The sequence below is a fragment of the Myotis nattereri genome (genome assembly GCF_964212035.1).
Source record: "Myotis nattereri genome assembly, chromosome: 5".
NCBI lineage: Eukaryota > Metazoa > Chordata > Mammalia > Chiroptera > Vespertilionidae > Myotis > Myotis nattereri.
This window is the reverse complement of record NC_138080.1, coordinates 81,841,353-81,862,436: the sequence shown is the minus strand read 5'-3', so window position 1 is coordinate 81,862,436 and position 21,084 is coordinate 81,841,353. Positions and strand designations below refer to the sequence as shown.

The following is a 21,084-nucleotide window of genomic DNA, read 5'->3' as shown; positions in this document are numbered from 1 at the left end:
TGGGGCCTCCTCCTGGCTCAGTCACAGACTTACTGGGTATCCTTGAGCAGAGCCCTTCCTGAGTTTTCTTATCAGCAAAAGAGGAATAATAAAAGTACTTACTTCATAGGCTTTATTGAATGAAATAATGCACATAAAACAGACCTTGTACATAGAGTGACGAAGAAAGAAAATATCCCACACTGAAATGCCATTGTGCCCAACCACTGTCCTAGGCACATATCTTATGTAATCCTTAGAACGGCCTTAAAAAGGCTTTTAATTTTTAAAACTTATTTAACTTATTTTAAAATGATTTCTGTGAGTCTAATTATAGAAGAAGAAATATAGAAGTTGCAAAAAAAAAAAAAGTACAGAGGAGTCTCCAGCTGGTACTTTCCATCCAGCCCCCCCCATCGTATATAAGGACAGCACAATATCAAGCCCAGGAAAACGACATTGGTACGATTCTGTCAACCAGACTATAGGTCTTATTCAGACTTCCTGAGTTTCTACATGCACTCACTTGTGTGCGAGTGTCTATAGCTTTTTGAAATTTTATCACGTGTATCGACCACTTACAAGAAGCTCGGCCTTGGTGCTCTCGTCTATAAAATGGGGTGAAAATACTGTCTTCCTCCGAGGACTGTTGTGAGAATTAAATGAGATAATATATGTAAAGTGCTCAGAGTAATGCCTAAAATGTAGTGAGGGCGCACGATAAATTTAAATGCTTATTTAGAAAAAGCGTTTTGAAAAGTGATTTAAAATACATAAATAATTCAGATTTGTTCTAGAAAACACAGAAAATGTCCATTAGAGTAAAAAGAACATGAAATAAAATTTTCATAATGTCCTTACCCCCAAAATAACCACCGTTAAGAATTTTACCACAAATTTGAGGTAGATTTTGCTATTCCCATTTTATTGTAAGAACTGAGGCTCAGAAAGGTTAAGTAATTTGCTACAGTCACTGAGCTTATGAGTGAGGAACTGAGATTTATTTTTTCCCACCCATTTTAAACAACTTTATTAAGATATAATTCACATTTCACATAATTCACCCATTTAGTATATACAATTCAATGTTTTAAGATATATTAACAGAGTGCGCAACCATAATTGCAATCTAATTTTAGAACATTATAATAGGCACCTCTGACCTAGACTTTCAGACTGAGGAGGTGTTGGGAAGGCGACGGCAGGTACATACAGTGTGGCCACATACGTATGTGGCTTTTGAGTTTTACACTAATTACACTCTCCTTACTTCCAGAAAAGATTTAAAGATAACAAGAGGCATAGATACAAGTAAACGTTAAAGAACGATTAAATACACCCATTATGAAATCAAATTGGAGAAGAAAGAAATGATGGTCTTCAAAATGCTGGGCTAGGGATAATCACCGCAAATGAGCACTGAAACGTAACTGTGATCTTCCTGGCAGTGAGTTCATCAAGGGAACACAAGAATTCCACGCCTGTCATTCGTTAGTAAAAGGAAGTGTCTATATCAGATAATCATGAGTCAAACTTCTTAACCCTGACCTACATGAAGAATTTATTACACTTTATTCAGGCACTGATCAGGGACCTTATGTGTAATAGCATCTAGCACAGCATTTTTACAAAGGATACAGGAAGGCTTTTCATGTGAATATCTCTTGTGTGAGTGGTTCTCAATCCTTTCACAATCAATATTTTCTTTTTAGACATGTTGTTAATACTTGCTTACTATCCTGAAATAAAGTTCACAGATAATATCCTATCTGCACATTTACTCTGTAAAGAAAGTCAATGCCCTAGTTAATATAAAAGAGAAAATGATTTAAAATGTTTGAATATGCAAAGGCTTGGTCACGACTACTCTAGAAATCTCAATGAAGTAGCCCACTGCTTGCATCTGCACAGACTTATTGTGAATGTGACAGCTACAAATACTGACTGCTACAGCTGTGTTGTGTGGCCATTCATATAACACCAAAATGAACGATTCACATCAATTTAATTCCTGGAAAACTCAGTGCAAAAGCTTTTTTTTTTTTACATTAGAGATAATTCTCAGTGCAAGTAATTAAAATCACATTTTTCATCCATTTAAATGACTGAGGGGACACTTAAAAGCAGTGTGGAATGCGGGACAATTCTTAATTCTGTGGGCCTGACAGCTTTTCCACCCCCAAATGCCTCTGAGGACTGCCCAATCAGTGACAACCAAAAACTCCCCCAGATTCCTAAATGTCCTCTAGGGGTCAGTATCACTTCCTTTGTGAACCACTGTCTTAGATCAACCCTCAATTATTATTCTTATTAATTCTCACCAGAGGATATTTTTCCACTGATCTTTTTAGAGCGAGGGAAAGACAAAGAGAAACGTTGATGTGAGAGAAACACATCGATTGGTTGCCTTCTGCACGAGCTGACCAGGGCCCAGGCCGGGGAGGAGCCTGCAACCACGGTATGTTGCCCTTGACCTGAATCCAACCTGGGACCCTTTGGTCCGCAAGCCAATGCTCTATTCACTGAGTCAAACCGACTAGGGAATCCTCAGTTATTAAAAAGAGCAGATGGATAATGCTAAACTATTAAACTGCAGCTCTGTGACCACATTCTTAAGAGAAACTGAACTTACACATTCTTGGTTCAGGATGTGTTGTGACCTCATTCCAAGGTTGAGCCCCAGAGACGTTAATAATAGTACTGACCTATTTACGTAGAGCTTTCCATTTTGCCAAGCATTTTCTCCTTCAATTGTCACAAGAACCTTTTAGGTGATGGTTAGTCTCCCCACTTACAGAGGAAGAAGCTGAGGCGCAGAGAAAAAAGGCTATCATGTCCTGTAGTAGATCAGCCACTGCTGATGGACATAAGATTGCTTCAGCAAGCTTTCTGACAGAGCATGACTGCAAACTATTCGTGATGGATGGCACCCACCGGCCAGTGCCCCAAACAGAACAATTGTTTCAACCCCTCATTTTACATATGAGGAACCTGAAGCTTGAAGAGGGAGATGGGTTGTGTGATGGGTGAGTGGGGGGTCACTTGCTCCCTCCCAGCTGACAGAGAGCCATCAGTGCTAGGGCAAGTGGCCAAGTCCTGGCACTGGAGTTGTTGATTCCTCACAGTCACAGAATGGGCCCCAAAATGGAAGAGGATGGCTTAGACTCCAGGCCTAAGCCAAGTACATTATTATACATGGCCCTTCTTCAACATCCTCTGGGGATGACAGAGTTCCTGAACCTCTCAACTCTCCCCACCTCATCCACTCCTACTCTTCATTCTATTCAAATAGATCCTGACCCTAGGCAATCAGACATGAGAGCCTGTCCGACCCCAAGTATGCATGAAGTGTTACCTGGTTCTACCGCCAGGCAGCGTAGGAGGTTCATAGGGACTCCAAAGGGCAAGCCTGAGCTCATCTCCAAAATTGCCTGAGAGAGCAGGGGTCAGAGAAGTCCACTTGGGGCAAGGAGCAATGACCTCTTACCTTGAACTTCCAAGTTTGGGTGACTCTGGCTTATGGCCACCTGGTAATAGAGGTATCCTCAATGGAAGCATTACCCCTCTCCCCAGTCAGCAGAGCTCTGTGTCTGCCTAGGATTCACTCCTCCTGGTTAGTGGAAGAAGGCAGCTGACTCAGCTCCCTCAGGGAGCACATGCTTCTCTCTGAGCTCTGAGCCAGGGTAGCTTCATATATATATATATATTGATTTCATAGAGAAAGAGAGATAGAAACATCAATAATGAGAGGAATCATTGATCAGCTGCTTCCTGCACACCCTCTACTGGGGTTGGAGCCTGCAACCTGGGCATGTGCCCTGACCGGGAATCGAACTGTGACCTCCTGGTCCATAGATCATGCTCAACCACTGAGCCACGCCGTGGGGCAGGGTTGCTTTCTTGGGTGGAGGTTTCCAAAACTCTGAGTTGCCTTGCAGATCCCCATCTCACCGGTCAGCATGGCCATCTATCTGCAGAGAGGACCACTTCAGTTCTGAGGCCCAGGGTAATACAGAACCTTATTTAAGTTCCCACTGGAAGGAAGGAAAGAAGGAAGGAAGGAAGGAAGGAAGGAAGGAAGGAAGGAAGGAAGGAAGGAAGGAAGGGAGGAAGGAAAGGGAAAGGAGAGGAGAGGAGGAAGAAGGAAGGGAGGGGAGCGCAGGGGAGGGGAGGAAAGGGGAAAAGAGGAAAGAAGAAAGAAAGAAAGGAAGAGAGAGAGAGAGAGAGAGAGAGAGAGAGAGAGAGAGAGAGAGAGAGAAAGAAAGAAAGGAAGGAAGGAAGGAAGAAAGGAAGGAAAGAAGCATTTGTTTTTAATAACAGCTGTCACTGAGTAAGCAACTACGATGGGCCAGACATCATATTCTGCTTTATGCACATGATCTGATTTAATCATACAAGAGTCCTATAATAATAGTTACTATTATCTTCATTTTGCAGATGAGCAAACTGTAGGTCAGAGAAGCTGAATAACATATCCAAAGTTAGAAAGCTAAAAGAATAGCAGAAACAAAATTTGAGCCCATGGCTGTCTGGCTTCTGAGAGTGTACCCATTTCACTGGCTGCCCTGCTGCCCTGACCTAATCCTCATTCCAGCCTGTGAGACAGATTCTTACCCTCATCCCCAGGATAGATGGAGCACGGAGCCTCAGTAAAGCTGATGATGTTACTGCTGCTAGAAGCAGGGGGAGGGTGGCTGTCGCTTCATCCATTTATTCAGGGTAATGTTGAGCTTAAGAGCACAAGCCCAAGAGAAATCGAGGCTGAGATTCTTACTAGTAGGGTGACCTTGGTATTCACCCCTTTGAGTTTCGACCCTTTAAAATGGGGAGGGTTGTCTAGTTGTAGGACAGTTGGGAGGACCACACAAGATAATGCATGTGAAGTGCTGAGCACGTGGGAAGTGTCTTTACTTAAAGCTCCCCTACCTCTGCCGTAGAGATTCAGATTTTGTTCAGATGCCTGACACATTATGCTGGTTAACTATGCAGACCGATTAGCTTCTGAGCCTGGCCAATGGAAGAGTTACTTGCCCAAAGTATAAATGCTTGGGCCCCGCCCCACGAGGTCTTGAATTAGGAGGACTGAGCTGGGGCTCAGGCTTTCTTATCTTTAATAAATTCCCAGGTGATTATGATGCACAGCCACGTGTGGGGGAACCAACCTACTAGAGTAGACATCTCAGCCACAGTGGGGAAGAGACTCCGACTGGTTCCTCTCCGAGTTCCCTCTGAAAGGGTTCTTGTCACCAGCACCTCTTTTGTCTAGTTCCTCCCACTGGCTTCTGAGTGCTCTCCCCAAATCAAGGTCCACATGGCTGAGCAGGGAGTCAGTTAGTGGCTCTCGGAGTATCATGGACCTGGCTCTCCAGAGGCCTGGGAACCAGTGCAGGGCTGGGAGGCAGGTGCCAGGGTTTCTAACGCCTTCAGCTCACCAGTGCCCCATGGCCAGTAAGTCTCCACGTTTCAGTTTTCTCCTGGTCAATAGGCAAGGAAAGTAGAGGGGCCCATCTGGACTCGGCTTCCTCAGAAGTGTATCCCCGGCACCTGACAGCCAGAGAGCAGGCAGGGGAAGACATGAAAGAATTCTGCCTAACTGTACTTCCCCACTGACATCTCACTTGATGGTCACAATGATAGGGCATGAAATCCAATGTCTACCTTGCTCTGTGACAGCCACTGTTATCTGTCCCTAGCCTTTGCTCCAAGGTTATCTTCTGTTCCTCCTCCCTTTCTGGCCTGCTTGCTGTTCCTTGAATGCTCCACACTTGTTCCCACCTAGCTTTTGCACTATTTGCATGGCTTGGACTGCTTTTGCCAGGGATGACAACAAATCTGGTTCCTTCTTCTTATTCATGCTTCAGCTGACATGTTACCTGCTCAGAGAAGCTTTTGCCTAATCAGTCACCGAATCTAAATTGTCATCCCAAGCATTGGGACACATCGTTTTGTTGTACATACATAATTGTATTTTTCTGTTGTTGTTAATCCTCACCAGAGGATATTTTTTCCATTGATTTTTAGAAAGAGTGGAAGGGAGGGAGGGAGGAAGGGAGAGAGCGAGAGCGAGGGGGTGGGCAGGGAAAGAAAGAGAGAGAGAGAGAGAGAGAGAAAACCATCTATGTGAGAGAGGCACATTGATTGACTGCCTTCCGCATGCGCCCACATAGGGGCGGGGGCTAGAATCTGCAACCCAGGTATGTGCCCTTGACCGGAAATCAAACCTGAGACTCTTTGGTCCTCGAGCTGATGCTCTAACCACTTATACACACCGGCCAGGGCCATTATTGTATTTTAGCGTTCATCTTGGCACTTGTCATCATAGCATCTATTTTTCCTTCTTTATTGACTTTGTCCTGCCTGTCTCCCCTATTATAGAATGTAAGCTCCTTGAAAGCACACCCGTGGCTGTCTGGTTTATTGCTGTGTCCCTGGTGCCTGAAAAGCATTCAGCAAATATTGGGAATAAACAAGTTAATGAGATTGTCCCTGCATTAACTGCAATTTCTTTTTTGGTCATTGGATGCTCAATGTTCTGAGAGGGGAAGTGACTGTCCCCAATACATTCCAGGCCTTTTGTCTTCTTTCCCAGGCCCTTCCGGTAAAACCTGGCTGACACACAAACCTAGCCGGGGTGAGGCTTCCAGGTGTGATGAAAGCTTGGAGTTGCCCTGTGAATGGGACTAAGGCTGATGTGGGGGTGAGAAGGCGGAAGAGCACGCAAAGGGAGAGGCAGGCTGGAACAGGACAGCAGGGTGTGAACCTGGCCTTGGGTCAGGGAAAGGGTGGGTGCCTTGGCTGTGTGTCTGGAAGTATTTCCCTCCCCCCGCCCCCGGGGAGAGCCCTGACCCCAAGGTGGCTTTGTTTGGGGGAAGCAGGTGATCAGACAGCTGCTGAGGGAGAAAAAAAAAAGGTGCGGCCTTCATGGTGACCATCCACGGAGGTCCTAGGCCCAATACCTATCACCCAAAGGAGTAATTCTACAGTGGCACTTGGCCAAATAGGTGACAGGTTAAGCTTCCACCTGAAACCAGTCCAACCACAGCATGGCACCACATACAGCGGAGCAAAGGGAGAAAAGAGGCCTCTAAGGGAATGGAGTGATCAAGGTGGCATGCTTAGTGATGATGATGATGATGATGATGATGATGATGATGATAATGTCACAGTTATTGAGAGTTTATAATATGCCTGGCACTATACTAACTGCTTTATATGTGTTCCCTTGTTCAATCTTCAAAAACCTCCTCTCCAAAGTAGGTGCTAATATTATTACTGTTATCCCCTTTTCAGAGGTGTGGAAACTGAGGCTCAGTGAGATTAAATAACTTGTCCAAAGTCAGAAAGTAGAGAAGGCAGGATTCCAATTTAGGGCTGTAGTAATTCCAGTGCCCCTTAGAACCTAGGCTGGGAGGGCTGCCCGGGGCAGGTTGAGAGGGCAGAGCCTGATTGACCCCTGCAAAAGTGGGGATGGAGAGGGACAGTCGGATAGACGATGTATAAATAGCAGGCCTGTTTTTATCCCTACACATGGGCGGAAGCAGCGCATTCTGGCACAATTTGAGGGCTCTGAATGCCAACCCAGCCCAGTGTCATACAAATCCCTTCCCAGCACGTCCCTACGAGCTGAATTACCTACTGAGAGTCATTTCTTTGGGTCAGGACATTGACTTCAGAAGACCCTAGTCACAGTAAAAAGGTTGGAAGTGAAACACATCAATCTCCTGGCACCTATTGAACAAAGCAACCCTAGGCTAGCTAGCTTGGTCCTGCAGGAGTGGGCTCAATTTTTATGTTGGGGAAGAAGGTGATATTCAAAGGCAAGGAAAAGTATGAGGCTTGTTTCATAGCCTGTGTTGTCCAATCCCAGAAGCCTGGGAATTATAACCCATAGTTCAAAAATCCTAATGGATACTGTGTCCTCTAGGGGAAAGATGCCGGGAGCCGCTCCCTGGCTGGAAGAGTCCTAACCTCCTTTGCTTTGGCTGGATTGACACCAAGCGCCTGCAATTGCAACTCCGGTTACTCTGGGGCTCATGAGATCTGCTGGCATTGATGTGTCTACTTTTTAAATGATAAATCAATGTATTATTACTTACTACTTACAGTGTTAGTAGGCAAAGAAGCGAGTTTCCAAAACTCAGAAGCTGACATGGCGGGGAGCCCTGGTTTGGAGCAGGGAGGCCTTAGGGACTGGGCCTGGGAGAAGGGAAGGAAAGAGGGGTGTCCAGCAACAGAACTCAGCTCAGCGGTGACAAGGCTGCAGCGCGGCAAGGGTTCGGGGAAAGGTAGGAACTGGTTCCCGCCACCTGCCGGTCACCAGTCTTACCCACAGTCAGGCCCTGGCTGCCCTGGCCTGGTCTCAAAAAATGTGAGCGCCGCCCCTACTCCCGCCCCCTTCCCCGTCGCGCCCGCCGGGTCGGGGGCTCCTCTGCAGGCGCCGGGAGCCGGGCGATGTCCCAGCGCGGGAGGGGGAGGGGAGGGCATGGCGCGGGCGGGGCGGGGCGGAGCGTCGGCGCCTCCCCGAGCCTTATTCCCGGCCGCGCGCTGGCAGCGCTCAGTCGACCGAAGGAGCCGCACGCATCACGTTGCAGGCCACCCTGACCGAAGCGCAGGGGCACGGGCGGACGGACGCGCGGACTGACCGAGGGAGCAGACCGAAGCCCAGCGGCCGCTAGCTCCGCGCAGGTTCCCGCAAGGCTTGCACCCAAAGGCCGGCGGCGACCGTGCCCCACGGAATCTCCTGCGCTCCTCCCGCCCCAGTTCCTGTGCCAGCGCCCAGGGGCCGCTGCCTCCAAAGTGATTGTTGCCTCGTAGCCTCCGCTGGGTCCGGGAACATGAAGCTGCTGCCGTCGGTGGTGCTGAAGCTCTTTCTAGCTGCAGGTAAGAGGGCTGCCGACGCCCCCGGAGGTCTGGGGGCGGGGGGATGGGGACGCTCTGCTGGGGGTACCGGGGGAAGGTCGCTGCAGCGTCCCCGGCGTGGGCCACTTGGTGGGGCCCGTGCACCCTGGCAGGCGGGCGCTGGCATCGTGTGGCGACCCGGGGTCTGGGCGGAGGGTCTGATGCGGCCTCGCCCCTTCCCTCGCAGTGCTCTCGGCGTTGGTGACCGGAGAGAGCCTGGAGCGGCTTCGGAGAGGGCTGGCGGGTGGAACCAGCAACCTGGGATCTCCCACTGACTCTACGGACCAGCTGCTGCCCCCCGGAGGCGTCAGAGGCCGGGAAGTCCTGGACTTAGAAGGGGCCGACCTGGATCTTTTCAGAGGTGGGTGTGGGAGCTGCCCATCCTCAAACCCTGGTGGGCAGGTGAAGAATAAGCAGACCCAGGATTCTTGTTGTTTGGGCACCTGTGGGTTTGGGGTATTTATGGAAGACTTCAAGGAAAAGCTGCTCGGCCTGGCAAGCTTACTGATGGATCCTGGAATATGGACCCCTCTCTTTCTTGCTCTTGGTTCCCATATTCCAAGTTGCTGTTCTTCTGGGTACCTTGAAACAGGCAAGGTGTTTGGGGTCTGTCCATTCCTCTGAGGTATGCCGGGTGGTAGGCACAAGAAATGATTGAGATGCTTTCCCTAGAGTTTCTATGTAAAAATGGGCATAAGCCCTAATTCCCACATCCAATGACTATTACTGTAGAAAATAACAGGTGTGGAGATGGTAGGCACATAGTAGGTGTGCAGTGTGACGCTCCTCCATCCACCTGTCTCCAGGCTGGGGAAACAGCGGGGAATGAGAAACTGTTGGTCTCCCGGGGTGAAGCCAGCACCTCCTGGGGAGGCTATGAGTGAGGAGCACTGGGTCCCTAGGGAGCTGTATTGAAATGCTTAGTGCCTACAAATCCTCCCCCAAACCTGGAGACTTCCTGGCCACCTTGAGTCCCTGAGAGAAACTCCAAGGGAGGAAGGGCCCAGTGGGATCCTCCAAACAGCAGATGTGGCTGTGGCTGAGTATTGGTGCAGATGGGGCAGAATCCAGAGCCTCTGACATTGCCCACATCCCGGACCCAGCCACCTGCAGCAATTCTTGAGGGCGGAGCAGGGACTGAGCCCTGGAGGACCGGAATGACTATATATGGTTGGAAAGATACCCACCTGCTCTAGCCCCGCCCTGAGCCACCCTCCTCCCTCCTTATCCAGCGCTTCCCTTAGGTGCTGTATCTGCGTTGTCTAAATCAAGGGTCTGCTGCAAAGCTGAACCTGGACTCCCACTCTTCATCCTCTCACAGTGGACCTTTCTGGTCACCCCTGAATGCTCCTGGCCCTCACCTCCTAGGCTGGGTGAGCTGGGCTGTGACTCACCCTCCACCCACATGCCTGCTCCTCATACCTCTGCAGACCTGACTCATGGCTCCCTCTGCCTGGCAGGAGACAGGTTGTCACCCTGTCACTCTTTCCTTCGCCTCTCTGATTGGCTTGGGTTATCTGCCTCAATTTCACCACAGCTCTGGTCACTGGGTTGTCTGGGCATCTTTTATTAAGTGCGTACTGTGTTCTAGGCACTCAACATGTCATTGTGGGTTAATTAATCCTTATAACAATCCTCTGAGATGGGAACTCTTACTGTTCACTTTTTATCAAGAATCCCAAGAATCAGAGAGATTAAGTGATTTACCTGAGTTCACATGGCTGAAATTAGAGCACAGGCCTGCTGGCGTCAGAGCCCATTTATTGTCTCATTCCTGGCTCAGCATCCCAGGTGCTCTAGACTTGTCTGGGGGAGGGGACAGGAGTGTGTGAGGCAGCTTGGTGTATTGGGAAGGAGCCCTGGGTACGGAGTCCAGAGATTATGCTTCTAATTCAAACCCTATATGACTTTGTATGATCTTGGGCAAGTCACTGCCTTTGGGAACCTCAAGTTTTTCACTTGAAATGGAAAGCCATGATATTCTTTTTTTTCCCCTTTAAAGTGTTTTTATTGATTTTAGAGAGATAAGAAGGGAGAGAGAGAGAGAGAAAGAGAGAGAGAGAGAGAAGAGAATGAATTGATGTGAGAGAAAAACATTGATCAATTGCCCCGTGTACACCATCTGACTGGGATCAAACCTGCAACCTGGGCACATGCTCTGGTGGGGAATTGAACTGCTTGCCCTTCAGTGCATAGGATGACGCTCAACCAACTGAGCCACACCAGCCAGTGTGGAAAGCCATAATATTCTTTGACGTCATTTCCAGCTTGAGTATCCTGGATCTCCAGTCTCACGTTTGATGCTCACCTGTCTGCCAGATACTTAGCTACAGCCATGGACAGTGGGCACCTTTTTTCCAGCTGGGGGCAGGGAAGAGGGGGGACTGGTGTCAGACCCCTGGGCTGATGGGCGTAGGGAAGAGGGGGGACTGGTGTCAGTCCCAGCTGGATGTCTGTGTGAGGTGGTTTTTCCCTTTTGAAGTGTGAAAGAATGGGAGAATCATCGTTGTTTCAGTTCCTTCTGGATAGTCCCTTACTTTTTATCTTTCTATCCCTTCTACACACTGTCCTCCCTATCCTAGAGAGCCAGGGCATTTGGAGATAAATGTAAATGGGCCTATGAGAGAAGTGGTGAGCTGCAAAGGGCACAGAGCAGGACAGATATTTTGCTTGAAGTAAAAACAGCAAGGCCCTGAACAGGGATGGCTTACTTGCTAAGCTCATGGTACCCCGGTGCTAACAGGTACCCTAGAGGAGTCCACCTGGACATGGGCACTGTTCTTATTTTAGGAACCCCCCCCCCGCCCCCCAAAAAAACAACCCTCCAAGAACCTTCTCCAGAAGCAGTTTTATCTCTGACATGGTCTTCCTGCAAGTGAGCGCTGAGCGCAGCATCAGGAAATGAGGTTGATTTAAGGCCAACAGAGAACCAGGTTGGCATGGGACAATAGGAGATGGGGATGGACAGTGGGATGGGGGCGAGGTTGGTAGAATTGTCCCATCAGTTGCAGTTACTCAACAGAAGCTAGCATCCTTCTTGGAATGAAGTTCTTAAACGGAAGTTGTGAAATGCCTTCCTTGGGACCCCATGAGACTCTACTTCTTCCACCACTTTCTGGTTTTTCTGCCCACTCTTTTCTTCAGCTCTTGGGAGGTTCTGAGCCAATGGGCCTCCCCAGGCTTCTGACTTCAGGTGGGATCAAAGAGTACATTCTCCTTCCAGATGCTGTGCTATTCTGATTCTTTCTCTGTAGGGGTTGGTGGGGGGAGGTCAAAGACTTAACAGAGTACTTTTCTCCTGCAGCTCCTTTCTCCTCCAAGCCACAAGCTCTGGCCACACCCAGCAAGGAAGAGCGTGGGAAAAGAAAGAAGAAAGGCAAAAAGGGGTTGGGAAAGAAGAGAGACCCGTGTCTTAGGAAATACAAGGACTTCTGCATCCATGGAGAATGCAAATATGTGAAGGAGCTCCGGGCTCCATCCTGCATGTGAGTTCCTGCCCCCAGGCTGATGCTCAGCCCGCTCTTGTCAGCCACGTGGCTGTTCCTAGTTGTCACTGTTCCTTGAATTCATAATTCCACCCAGTTTCTTCTCAACCTTGGGGCGGAAGTTGGGAGGAAGGGAAATATTTTTAGTTAGAGGAAGGGGCATCCCCCGCATAGGATGCAATTTCCTGTGGTGTGGGTCTGTGACGTTCTTTCATCCTTGGGGTCATTTCCTGCTTGCTCAGAAATAAGCATGTGGCTAGGAGAGCCGACACCTGAAGACAGGTCCTTCATTCCCTGCCTCATGCCTACTCCAGATGGGGTATTTCTGGGTGGAGCAGTGCTCCTGTAGCCTCCTTTCCTAGGCCCTGCAGGCAGGTATACGGTACATTTGGACACATGCTGTGCAGGCATGTGTGCCCTTGAACACGTGTGCACATGAATGAGCTAATGTGGGTTGAGTCTAAGGCATGGTAGGACTGCACAGAGAGTGATCCTCATGGGAGTGGGGAGAAACCTCGCCTCCCCTTTTTCTCCCCCTTCCCCCAGCAAGGGCCAGGAGGTAGGGCACATGGTGGGTATTGGCCTTTGGTCATGGGGTGGGAGAACACTTCCTTTGTGCAAGATTAACAGGAAGTGGAGCCCAATCCAGTAGACATCAGCCCCCAGTCAGGCAGCACCACCCTTCCCTAGGCAGGGTTGTGGGTGGAGGGGCCATGGGTTCCCCAGCTGATCTGTCAGGCCATGCCCAGAAAACGGCTGTCTTGGCAACCCCTCAGGGATGACGGCACTGCCATGCTCTCTGGCAGGCATAATGTCGCCAGTGTGCCTGAGGCCAACACCCGCGTCAGGCAGTAAACATCCACTCTCTCCTGCTGGGCATGAGGCCCTATGGGGAGGCAGGCTCTGTGACCGAGGAGACTCTGGACAGGGCCAGGAGACTGCTGGGTGCACACCACCTCCCAACCTGTCAAGAAGCCTGGCTGCCTGGCATCTTGGTGAAGATCCCTTGGCTTTTTAAAACTTCCTCATCCCGTCTGATCTCACATAGCCATGCTGCCCTGTACTTGGCAAGTGGCAGACAGACTTACTCCCCACCTTGTCCACAGTCACTTGTGTGTCCTCTCCTATAACATCCTTGTCAGGAGCTTGGTATTGGAGGGGGTTGCTTAAGAATGACATAGACAGTCTCCACATTATACTTCCCAAGGCCTTGCGACAGGGCAGGAAATGTTTGTCTTAAATTTTTAAAATGGCATCATTAACACAGGGTGGAGGCAGTGACTCTGAGGGTAGTCAAGAGGGATTGAGGCCAGGAATCTGTCTGGGCCAGATGGGACCAGGGCGTTGGTGGATGGACTTCCACTGCTCAGCTGAGAACCCTTGTAAGATTGCTCTCCTGGACAGCTGGCCTCAGCCGGCCACCTAAAGCCAGAGAACCTAAAGGGTGCGCAGGGCCCCGGTGGCCCTAGGGATGGTGATGATAACCATGATGATGCTTCTCTCCTTTGCCCTGAAGTTTATATTTAACTTGAATTGAGCCCAACAGGTGTATGTTGCACGCCTACATGATGCCAGTTGAGCATGTATGTGATGCCAGCTGTTCTAGGGGGTGGGAAGATAGAGTCCGGTCATGGGATTCTCAAAAGCTCTCTGCTGGGTAGGCATTGCTTACTATCTCTACTTGGAAGATGAAGAAACTGGAGCCAGGAAGTAGGAAGTGATTTGCCTGAGATCAGCAGCTAAATAAGTGGATGGAAACAGGACAGGGACTCAGGTGCCTGCCTTCCAGTCCAACATGCTTTTTATGTCCCCGGGCTGCCCTGGGTGTTGGCTGGCATCCTTCTTCCCTGTCTATCCTTACAGAGTTTGAGCCGGATTTTAAAGAGGGCAGCTGTTAGCCTAGAGGTCTTTAAGACTTTTACTAGGCGAAGAGAATGGCAATCTGATTTGAAGACTTCCTAGGCATATTTTCAAGGGGCTGGATTCTGGTTGACTGTCTCCTGCCTCCAGCCCTTGGTATACAGGGCAGAAGGCACCAAGAAGACGCAGAGCTCTTGGTTTGGGGGAATGTGACATCTGGGCACCTATATCTGGGGCCCTTTGTGGCTCCTCCTTGCCTCCAGACCAGGAACCACCACAGGATGTGTCCAGGCTGCTGTGGTGAGCTTGAGGCTAGCTGGCTTCCTAAGCCAGCCCTCCCCGGCCTTCATCCACAGGAAAACTCTTTTGTGTCACCAGCCAAATGTTACCCTCAAAGAGCAGTTTCCTGGGGCTCCTGACTGGCTGCTGACCCAGATACTGGCTGCAAAGTTTCCTGTGGCTGGAGGAAACCTGGGAGCAGCTGGGTTGAGGGCTCCGAGCTGGCTTGGGGACAGGCCTGAGGGCTCTACTTGCCTCACTGCCAGGTGCTGAGAAGGAATGGCAAACCCCTTCTCTTTGGATCCTCTGACTTTGGTGCCCCCTTCCTCAGCTATGGGCAGTACCCTCTGGAGTCTGACTATATAATAATGCACACATACATGGGACTTAGCCTCTTATCAAGTGCTTTTATCTATATTATTTGATCTTCTCAATACTCTAGTGAAGTAGGCATTTATTATTCTTGTATTTTTTAAAAAAATATTTTTATTGCCCTAGCTGGTTTGGCTCACTGGGTAGAGCATTGGCCTGGGGACTGAAGGGTCCCAGGTTCGATTCCGGTCAAGGACATATACCTGGGTTGCAGGCTCATCCCCAGTAGGGCGTGTGCAGGAGGCAGCTGATCGATGCTTCTCTCTCATCGATGTTTCTAACTCTCTATCTCTCTCCCTTCCTCTCTGTAAAAAATCAATAAATACATTAAAAAAATATTTTTATTGATTTCAGAGAGGAAGCAAGAGGGAGAGGGAGAGAGATAGAAACATCAATGATGAGAGAGAATTATTGATCTGCTGCCTCTTGCATGTCCCACACTGGGGATTAGCCCACAACCCAGGCTTGTGCCCTGACTAGGAATCGAACCATGACCTCCTGATTCATAGGTCGACGCTCAACCACTGAGCCATGCCAGCTGGGCATTATTCCTGTATTTTACATGAGAAAACCAATGCTCTGAAAGGTAAACGTAACTGCCCAAGATTGCCTGGGTAGAAGTAGCAGCAGAGCCAGTCTGGAACTCAGGTATTCTGAGCCCCCTGCACCAATGGTGCCCCCTCCACCTCCTGGAGTAGAGGTGGAGAAACCCAGTTTGGAAGATGTCTCTGGACCCTAGGGGGTTCTTGCTTGTGTTGTAATACAAGCTCTGAAATGGGTCACAGACATGGGTAGGAGGGTCATGTCCCAGTCTGATGGAGCACCCACTCTCTGGCTCTGGAGAAGACACACAATCTTGCCCCCACCCTGGGGTGTTTGGAATGCACTCATCCTCCCTCCTTCCCTGGGGAAGCCAGGAGTCTGCAGCCAAGGGAGGGGGAGGTCGGTAATAGGATGTTTACATTATTATCCTTTTGACTCAGGGTGGTGGGAGGGGTGGAAGGATTATGTAACTGGATTGCAGGACCCTGAGGCCAAGCTTTATTTCTATCATCTGAGTAACTACCTGTGGGGTTTGAATGATAGGCTGCAAGTGAAAAACAGGCTCAACTTCAGCTTTCCTCCCTCTGGGAGAGCAAGTATCTGAAGTCATCCAAACTGCTGGATTGAATCCTGCCTTTACCACTCTCTAGCTGTGTAACCTTAGCTAAGAAGTTAAGCCTCAGTCTCGTCATCTTTAAAATGGAGAGAGTAATTCCTACTTCATAGAGATGTTTTTAAGGTTAAATGAAATGATCCTTGTAAAGAAATTAGCAGAGCACCTGGCTTATTTATTATTTAAGTTAATAATAACAATAACAGCAACAGTAATAATAACAGTAACAGTCAGAGAGCAGGGCCCAACAGCCCTAGGAACCCATCAACCCATCACATGTGTATTTTCCTGGGGTAACTTGCACTGTTTATGAATTTGGAATCTGCCAAGACTGGTTTCTCGTCTTAGCTCTCCTGCATGCTAGTTGTTTAACTTTTGGCAGCACACGGAGCTCAGAGTCAGACCATCTAGTCCACACCTCTGCCCTCTGCAGCCCATGGGGAAAGCAGCTCTGCCCTGCTGCGTGCCATGGCATTCCTACCTACATCAAAGGATCTCCCGGTGCTCAGAGTAAGGAAGGGACGGAAACGTGCTTGTTCAATTGTAAGCGCTTCCGAGTCTTCCTAAGAGCTTCCAGGAAATGCTTTGTGTTAGAAGAAGCAGTTGCCATCTGATTTATTTCTAAAGTGAGAAGAGCCAGGGGTTTGTTTTTGACATTCTTCCACGCTCTGGCAGGACAGCTGGGCACAATGTTACCTTGGTTTGTTTGCTTTGTCCCCATAGCCCAGTGTTCAGAGGCCAAAGGCCTCTCAAGTTGGACTCTGCACCCAGGGAGAGCTGGGAGTTAATTGAAGAGAACTTGAGAAAAGTGACTCCTGGCAAAGGCATGGGACCTATTAATAGGCTGGGCAGTGGCTGAGAGGGACTGAACTCGGGAAGCATTGATGGGGAAGGCCGGGTTTATTTCTGGGTCAGAGTGTTGAGGGGCCTCCCTAGAGGGAGCGATACTGAATCTCCTCGGTTCAACCCACCGGCTCTGATGATTAAGTCCTCTTGACCGGCTTAAACAGGCCATCTTCCACACGTGCAATAAATCATCCACACGTGGAACACATCTAGCTGAGAGCTTGAAGTCCTCCCTCCTTTTTCCCTGCCTGGAGCAGGAATCTCAGGCCAGGGAATCGGAGGGATTGGTGAAGGGGGGTGCGAAGCGGGGGAGGAAAGCGATGGAGCCCCCAGAGGGGCCTGTAAAGAGTCCGTACTGGAGAAGGATAGAGGGCAGGGATAATGGTTAGGGACCATGAGGGTGTGAGGAGTGGGATTTGGCTCATGCAGGTGGGCCGTTGACAAAAGTGAAAGGCCAAACTAATAACCTCATCTGTGCTTTGTTCTGTCTTGAACCAGTTGCCACCTGGGTTACCACGGGGAGAGGTGCCATGGGCTGAGTCTCCCGGTGGAAAATCGCTTGTCTACTTATGACCACACAACCATCCTGGCTGTGGTGGCTGTGGTGCTGTCATCTGTCTGTCTGCTCGTCATTGTGGGGCTTCTCATGTTTAGGTGAGTATTGGGGGCCCCTGCAGGCTGTTTCTGCAAATCACTTCCATTCCTTGTCTTCCTCCCAGGTCTTCTGCCTGGTGACCACATAAGCCCTCCAACCTCCCCAAATTCTGGGCTAGGATTCTGATTGCATTCCAAGGACAGGTTCTCCAAGGACCTGACTTCTCTGGTTTGACACGAGTCCAGTGTCTACAGCCAAGGGCAAAACTCACCAGGCCATAGCAGGTCCTGCTGCTCACAGCAGACCTGGTAACCCACCCATGGAGCCACCTCTCCACACAGTTCTTTCTCCTGGCTTTGTTCTAGTGTGTGGTTTGGCATGGGTAGTGCTATTGGTATATCCTGCAAGCCTGAGGCATTTGGCCCTCAGGCCATGCTTCCAATCCAGGTTATGTTCTCGGTTGGGGGAGACCTACCAAGCACTCTGTGCTCATTTTCAAGCAGCATAACTCATTTGTTGTGAGACCTGGACCAATGTAGAGGGTTGTAGTCTTTGAGTGATTGTAATCTCTGTCCACCTACCTCACAGGGTGCTGTGAGGATTATATAAGAGAAGAGTAAATTTCTTAGCAAGTTGTAGCCTGCTGCTGTTAGTGTCAGTTTGGGTTCCTTGGCATAGTTGGACCTTTGATCAGACGCCTGTAGGGCTGCCATCCCTCTGGGCTTTTCCAAGTAGTGGGTGGAACCACCATGACAGCACCCTTCAGAAGGACTCTTTCTGGGACCTGCGTCCTGTTGTAGCGGCAGAGGTTGCTCACAAAACTTAACCTTCCTCAGGTACCATAGGAGAGGAGGTTATGATGTGGAAAATGAAGAGAAAGTGAAGTTGGGCATGACTACTTCCCACTGAGAGAGACCTGTGCTCAAGGTAATGGTCCATTCTTTGCCCCATGGCACCATCACCACCTTCCCTGGATCTGTTTCAAGGCATACTGAATTCTTCTCTTGACCTGGGAGGGCAGGCTACTGTAGAGTTAGTGTCCCATTGCAGAATTGTTGTCAAAAAGGCTGTCAGTAGTTCATCTCCACTAAGGGTGAAAGTTGCTAGAGAGAGACCCAAGAGAGATGCCTGAGAGGACAGCATTTCCAGCCCTCATCCCCTCTCCTCACCACCCTCCCCACCCTCTCCCAGAGGATCTTTCCACTTATTAAGACTGGATCTAGGAGACTCTTAAGAACCTTTAAGACTGGATCCAGCTTTAAAGTTCTTCCTCTTGTTCTTTAGGAATCAGCTGGGGACTGCTACCTCTGAGAAGACACAAGCTGATCACAGACTCTGCAGAGGGGAAGGACTTCACAACCAGCCATGAAGACTCCCTCATCCCCAGTTGCCGTCCAGATTGGGCCTCCCAGTATTGCTTTATCAGAGCCTTCAAGTGCCAAACAGAATATGTCCAATGGGATCTGGGTCAGAAGGAAGCAAAAGTGAGGGACCTTCATGCTCTTCTGATTCCCCTTCACCAAACCCCACTTAACCCTATAAAGTTTGTTTAACCACTTGTCTTCTGGATTAAGATGCCAGTTAATTCCATATGCTCCAGGATCTTTGACTGAAAGAAAAAAAAAAGGAGAGGAAGAAGGAAAGATTTGTGGACTGGAAGAAAGTAACAAAGATTGAAAAGCCACGGACTCAAGTAGTCACCAAGGGATCTGCCATTTGGACCCTACAGCGCTGGATTTGATGAGCTAACTGTGAAATACCACAAGCCTGAGAACTCTGAATTTTGGGACTTCTACCCAAATGGAAAAATAACAACTATTTTTTGTTTGTTTGTTTGTAAAATGCCTCTTAAATTATATATTTATTTTATTCTATGTATGTTAATTTATTTAGTTTTTAACAATCTAACAATAATATTTCAAGTGCCTAGACTGTTAACGTTGGCAATTTCCTGGCCTTCTACCCCGCATCCCCCTACCACTTGGCTCAGCATCACTATCTTCTGCCACAAATCTGAGGTGGCTCTATGACCCATCTGTCATCCATTGTCTGTCCACATTTCCACAGATCTTCCACGATCAGAGTGCCACAGGGGGCGGTCTGTATGGTCAGGATGTAGGAGTTAACTTTGTCAGCTCCACTCTATGAGTTGGACTGCAGTCTTGCCTAGGCGATTTTGTCTACCGTTTGTGTTCTGAAAGCCCAAGGTGCTGATGTCAAAGTGTAACAGATATCGGTGTTTCCCCGTGTTCTCTCCCTGCCAAATCTCAGAAGAGGTTGGGCTTCCATGCTTGCAGCTTTCCTAACCCCCTACCCTCTATAACCTCAGGCCCACAGAGTGGGATCTCACTCTCCCTTGTGTCAAGACATTTCTCTTACTCCTGCCATTCTTCTGGTGCTACTCCAAGAAGGGGTCAGTGCAGCAGGTGATAATCGAAAGAGGTATTAGTGGGAAAAAAGGCTGAGGAGGAACAGGAAACATTGGAGCTGACTGTTCTTGGTAATTGATAACCTATCAATTGCTACAGAGAAGATTGGAGGTGAGGATGGCTTTTGTGTGAACCCACCCACCTCACCAAAACTACAAACGTATGCTTTCATGGTCCCTTCTGGAAGTTTCTGGTGCCATTTCTGAACTGTTACAACTATATTTCCAAAACTGGTTCATATTTGTACTTTGCAATTCAAATAAAGATAACCCTTATTCCATAGTCTTCTGTCTGCTTGTTTTAACTGGGAATTAGTTTGACATAGGTATTTTCTAAGTCCTGATTCAATATTAGATCTACACTAGGCCTGTTTATGTATACTATCTTAGTATCCCCCACAACCCTGTGATGGAGGTACTACTATTGTCCCATTTTTGCAAAAGGGGGTTCAGAGAGGTTATGTAACTTGCCTAATGATACACAGTTTTTAAATGACAGCCGGGATGGATAGTCTGAATCCAATTATTTGTCTAAATAACTTATATTACACTACCTTTGACATGAAAGAGAATAGATCTTTCACATAGGCTGTAACCAGGAAAGACATCTGCCCATTCAATCAATAGACCCTGGACCCAGGGCCTGATCCTTGGTTGTATATACAAGCAGGCATTGCTCTTGGTGGAAGGTAGGCACCTTTGATTCCCCTCTCCTGCTCTACAACCAATCCATCAGCAAGTCTTACAATCCCTACCTTTAGAATATATGCCAAATGAAGCCACTTCTCATCACTGCCACTGCCATCACCCTAGTCCCATGGTCAGCAAACTGTGGCTCGCGAGCCACATGCGGCTCTTTGGCCCCTCGAGTGTGGCTCTTCCTAAGCCTTAGGAGTACCCTAATTAAGTTAATAACAATGTACCTACCTATATAGTTTAAGTTTAAAAAATTTGGCTCTCAAAAGAAATTTCAATCGTTGTACTGTTGATATTTGGCTCTGTTGACTAATGAGTTTGCCGACCACTGCGTCCAATTCACCATTATCTCTTGTCTGGACTCTTGCAATGGCTTCCTCTCTCCTTTATTTCACTTTGGTCCCATATATCCCATTTCCAATATAATAGACAGAGTGATCATTTAAAACATAATCCAGATCTTGTCTGCCTTACAGGCCTTCCCTGACCA

The 21,084-nt window shown here is 48.6% G+C and overlaps 1 protein-coding gene across 2 annotated transcripts; it reads left to right on the top strand.

The window, feature by feature from the left end:
* The first annotated feature begins 8,535 nt into the window (after window positions 1–8,535).
* On the top strand, window positions 8,536–20,180 carry HBEGF (heparin binding EGF like growth factor). 2 transcript variants are annotated; one of them, XM_081093019.1, is made up of 6 exons: window positions 8,536–8,859; window positions 9,065–9,238; window positions 12,182–12,362; window positions 17,374–17,529; window positions 18,307–18,397; window positions 18,755–20,180. In XM_081093019.1, the coding sequence occupies exons 1-5, from the start codon at window positions 8,814–8,816 to the stop codon at window positions 18,377–18,379; spliced, it is 630 nt and encodes a 209-aa protein (XP_080949145.1). In that variant the 5' UTR covers window positions 8,536–8,813; the 3' UTR covers window positions 18,380–18,397; window positions 18,755–20,180. The 2 variants fall into 2 exon arrangements, with proteins under 2 accessions (XP_080949145.1, XP_080949144.1); XM_081093018.1 differs by lacking the exon at window positions 18,307–18,397.
* Window positions 20,181–21,084: the final 904 nt, after the last annotated feature.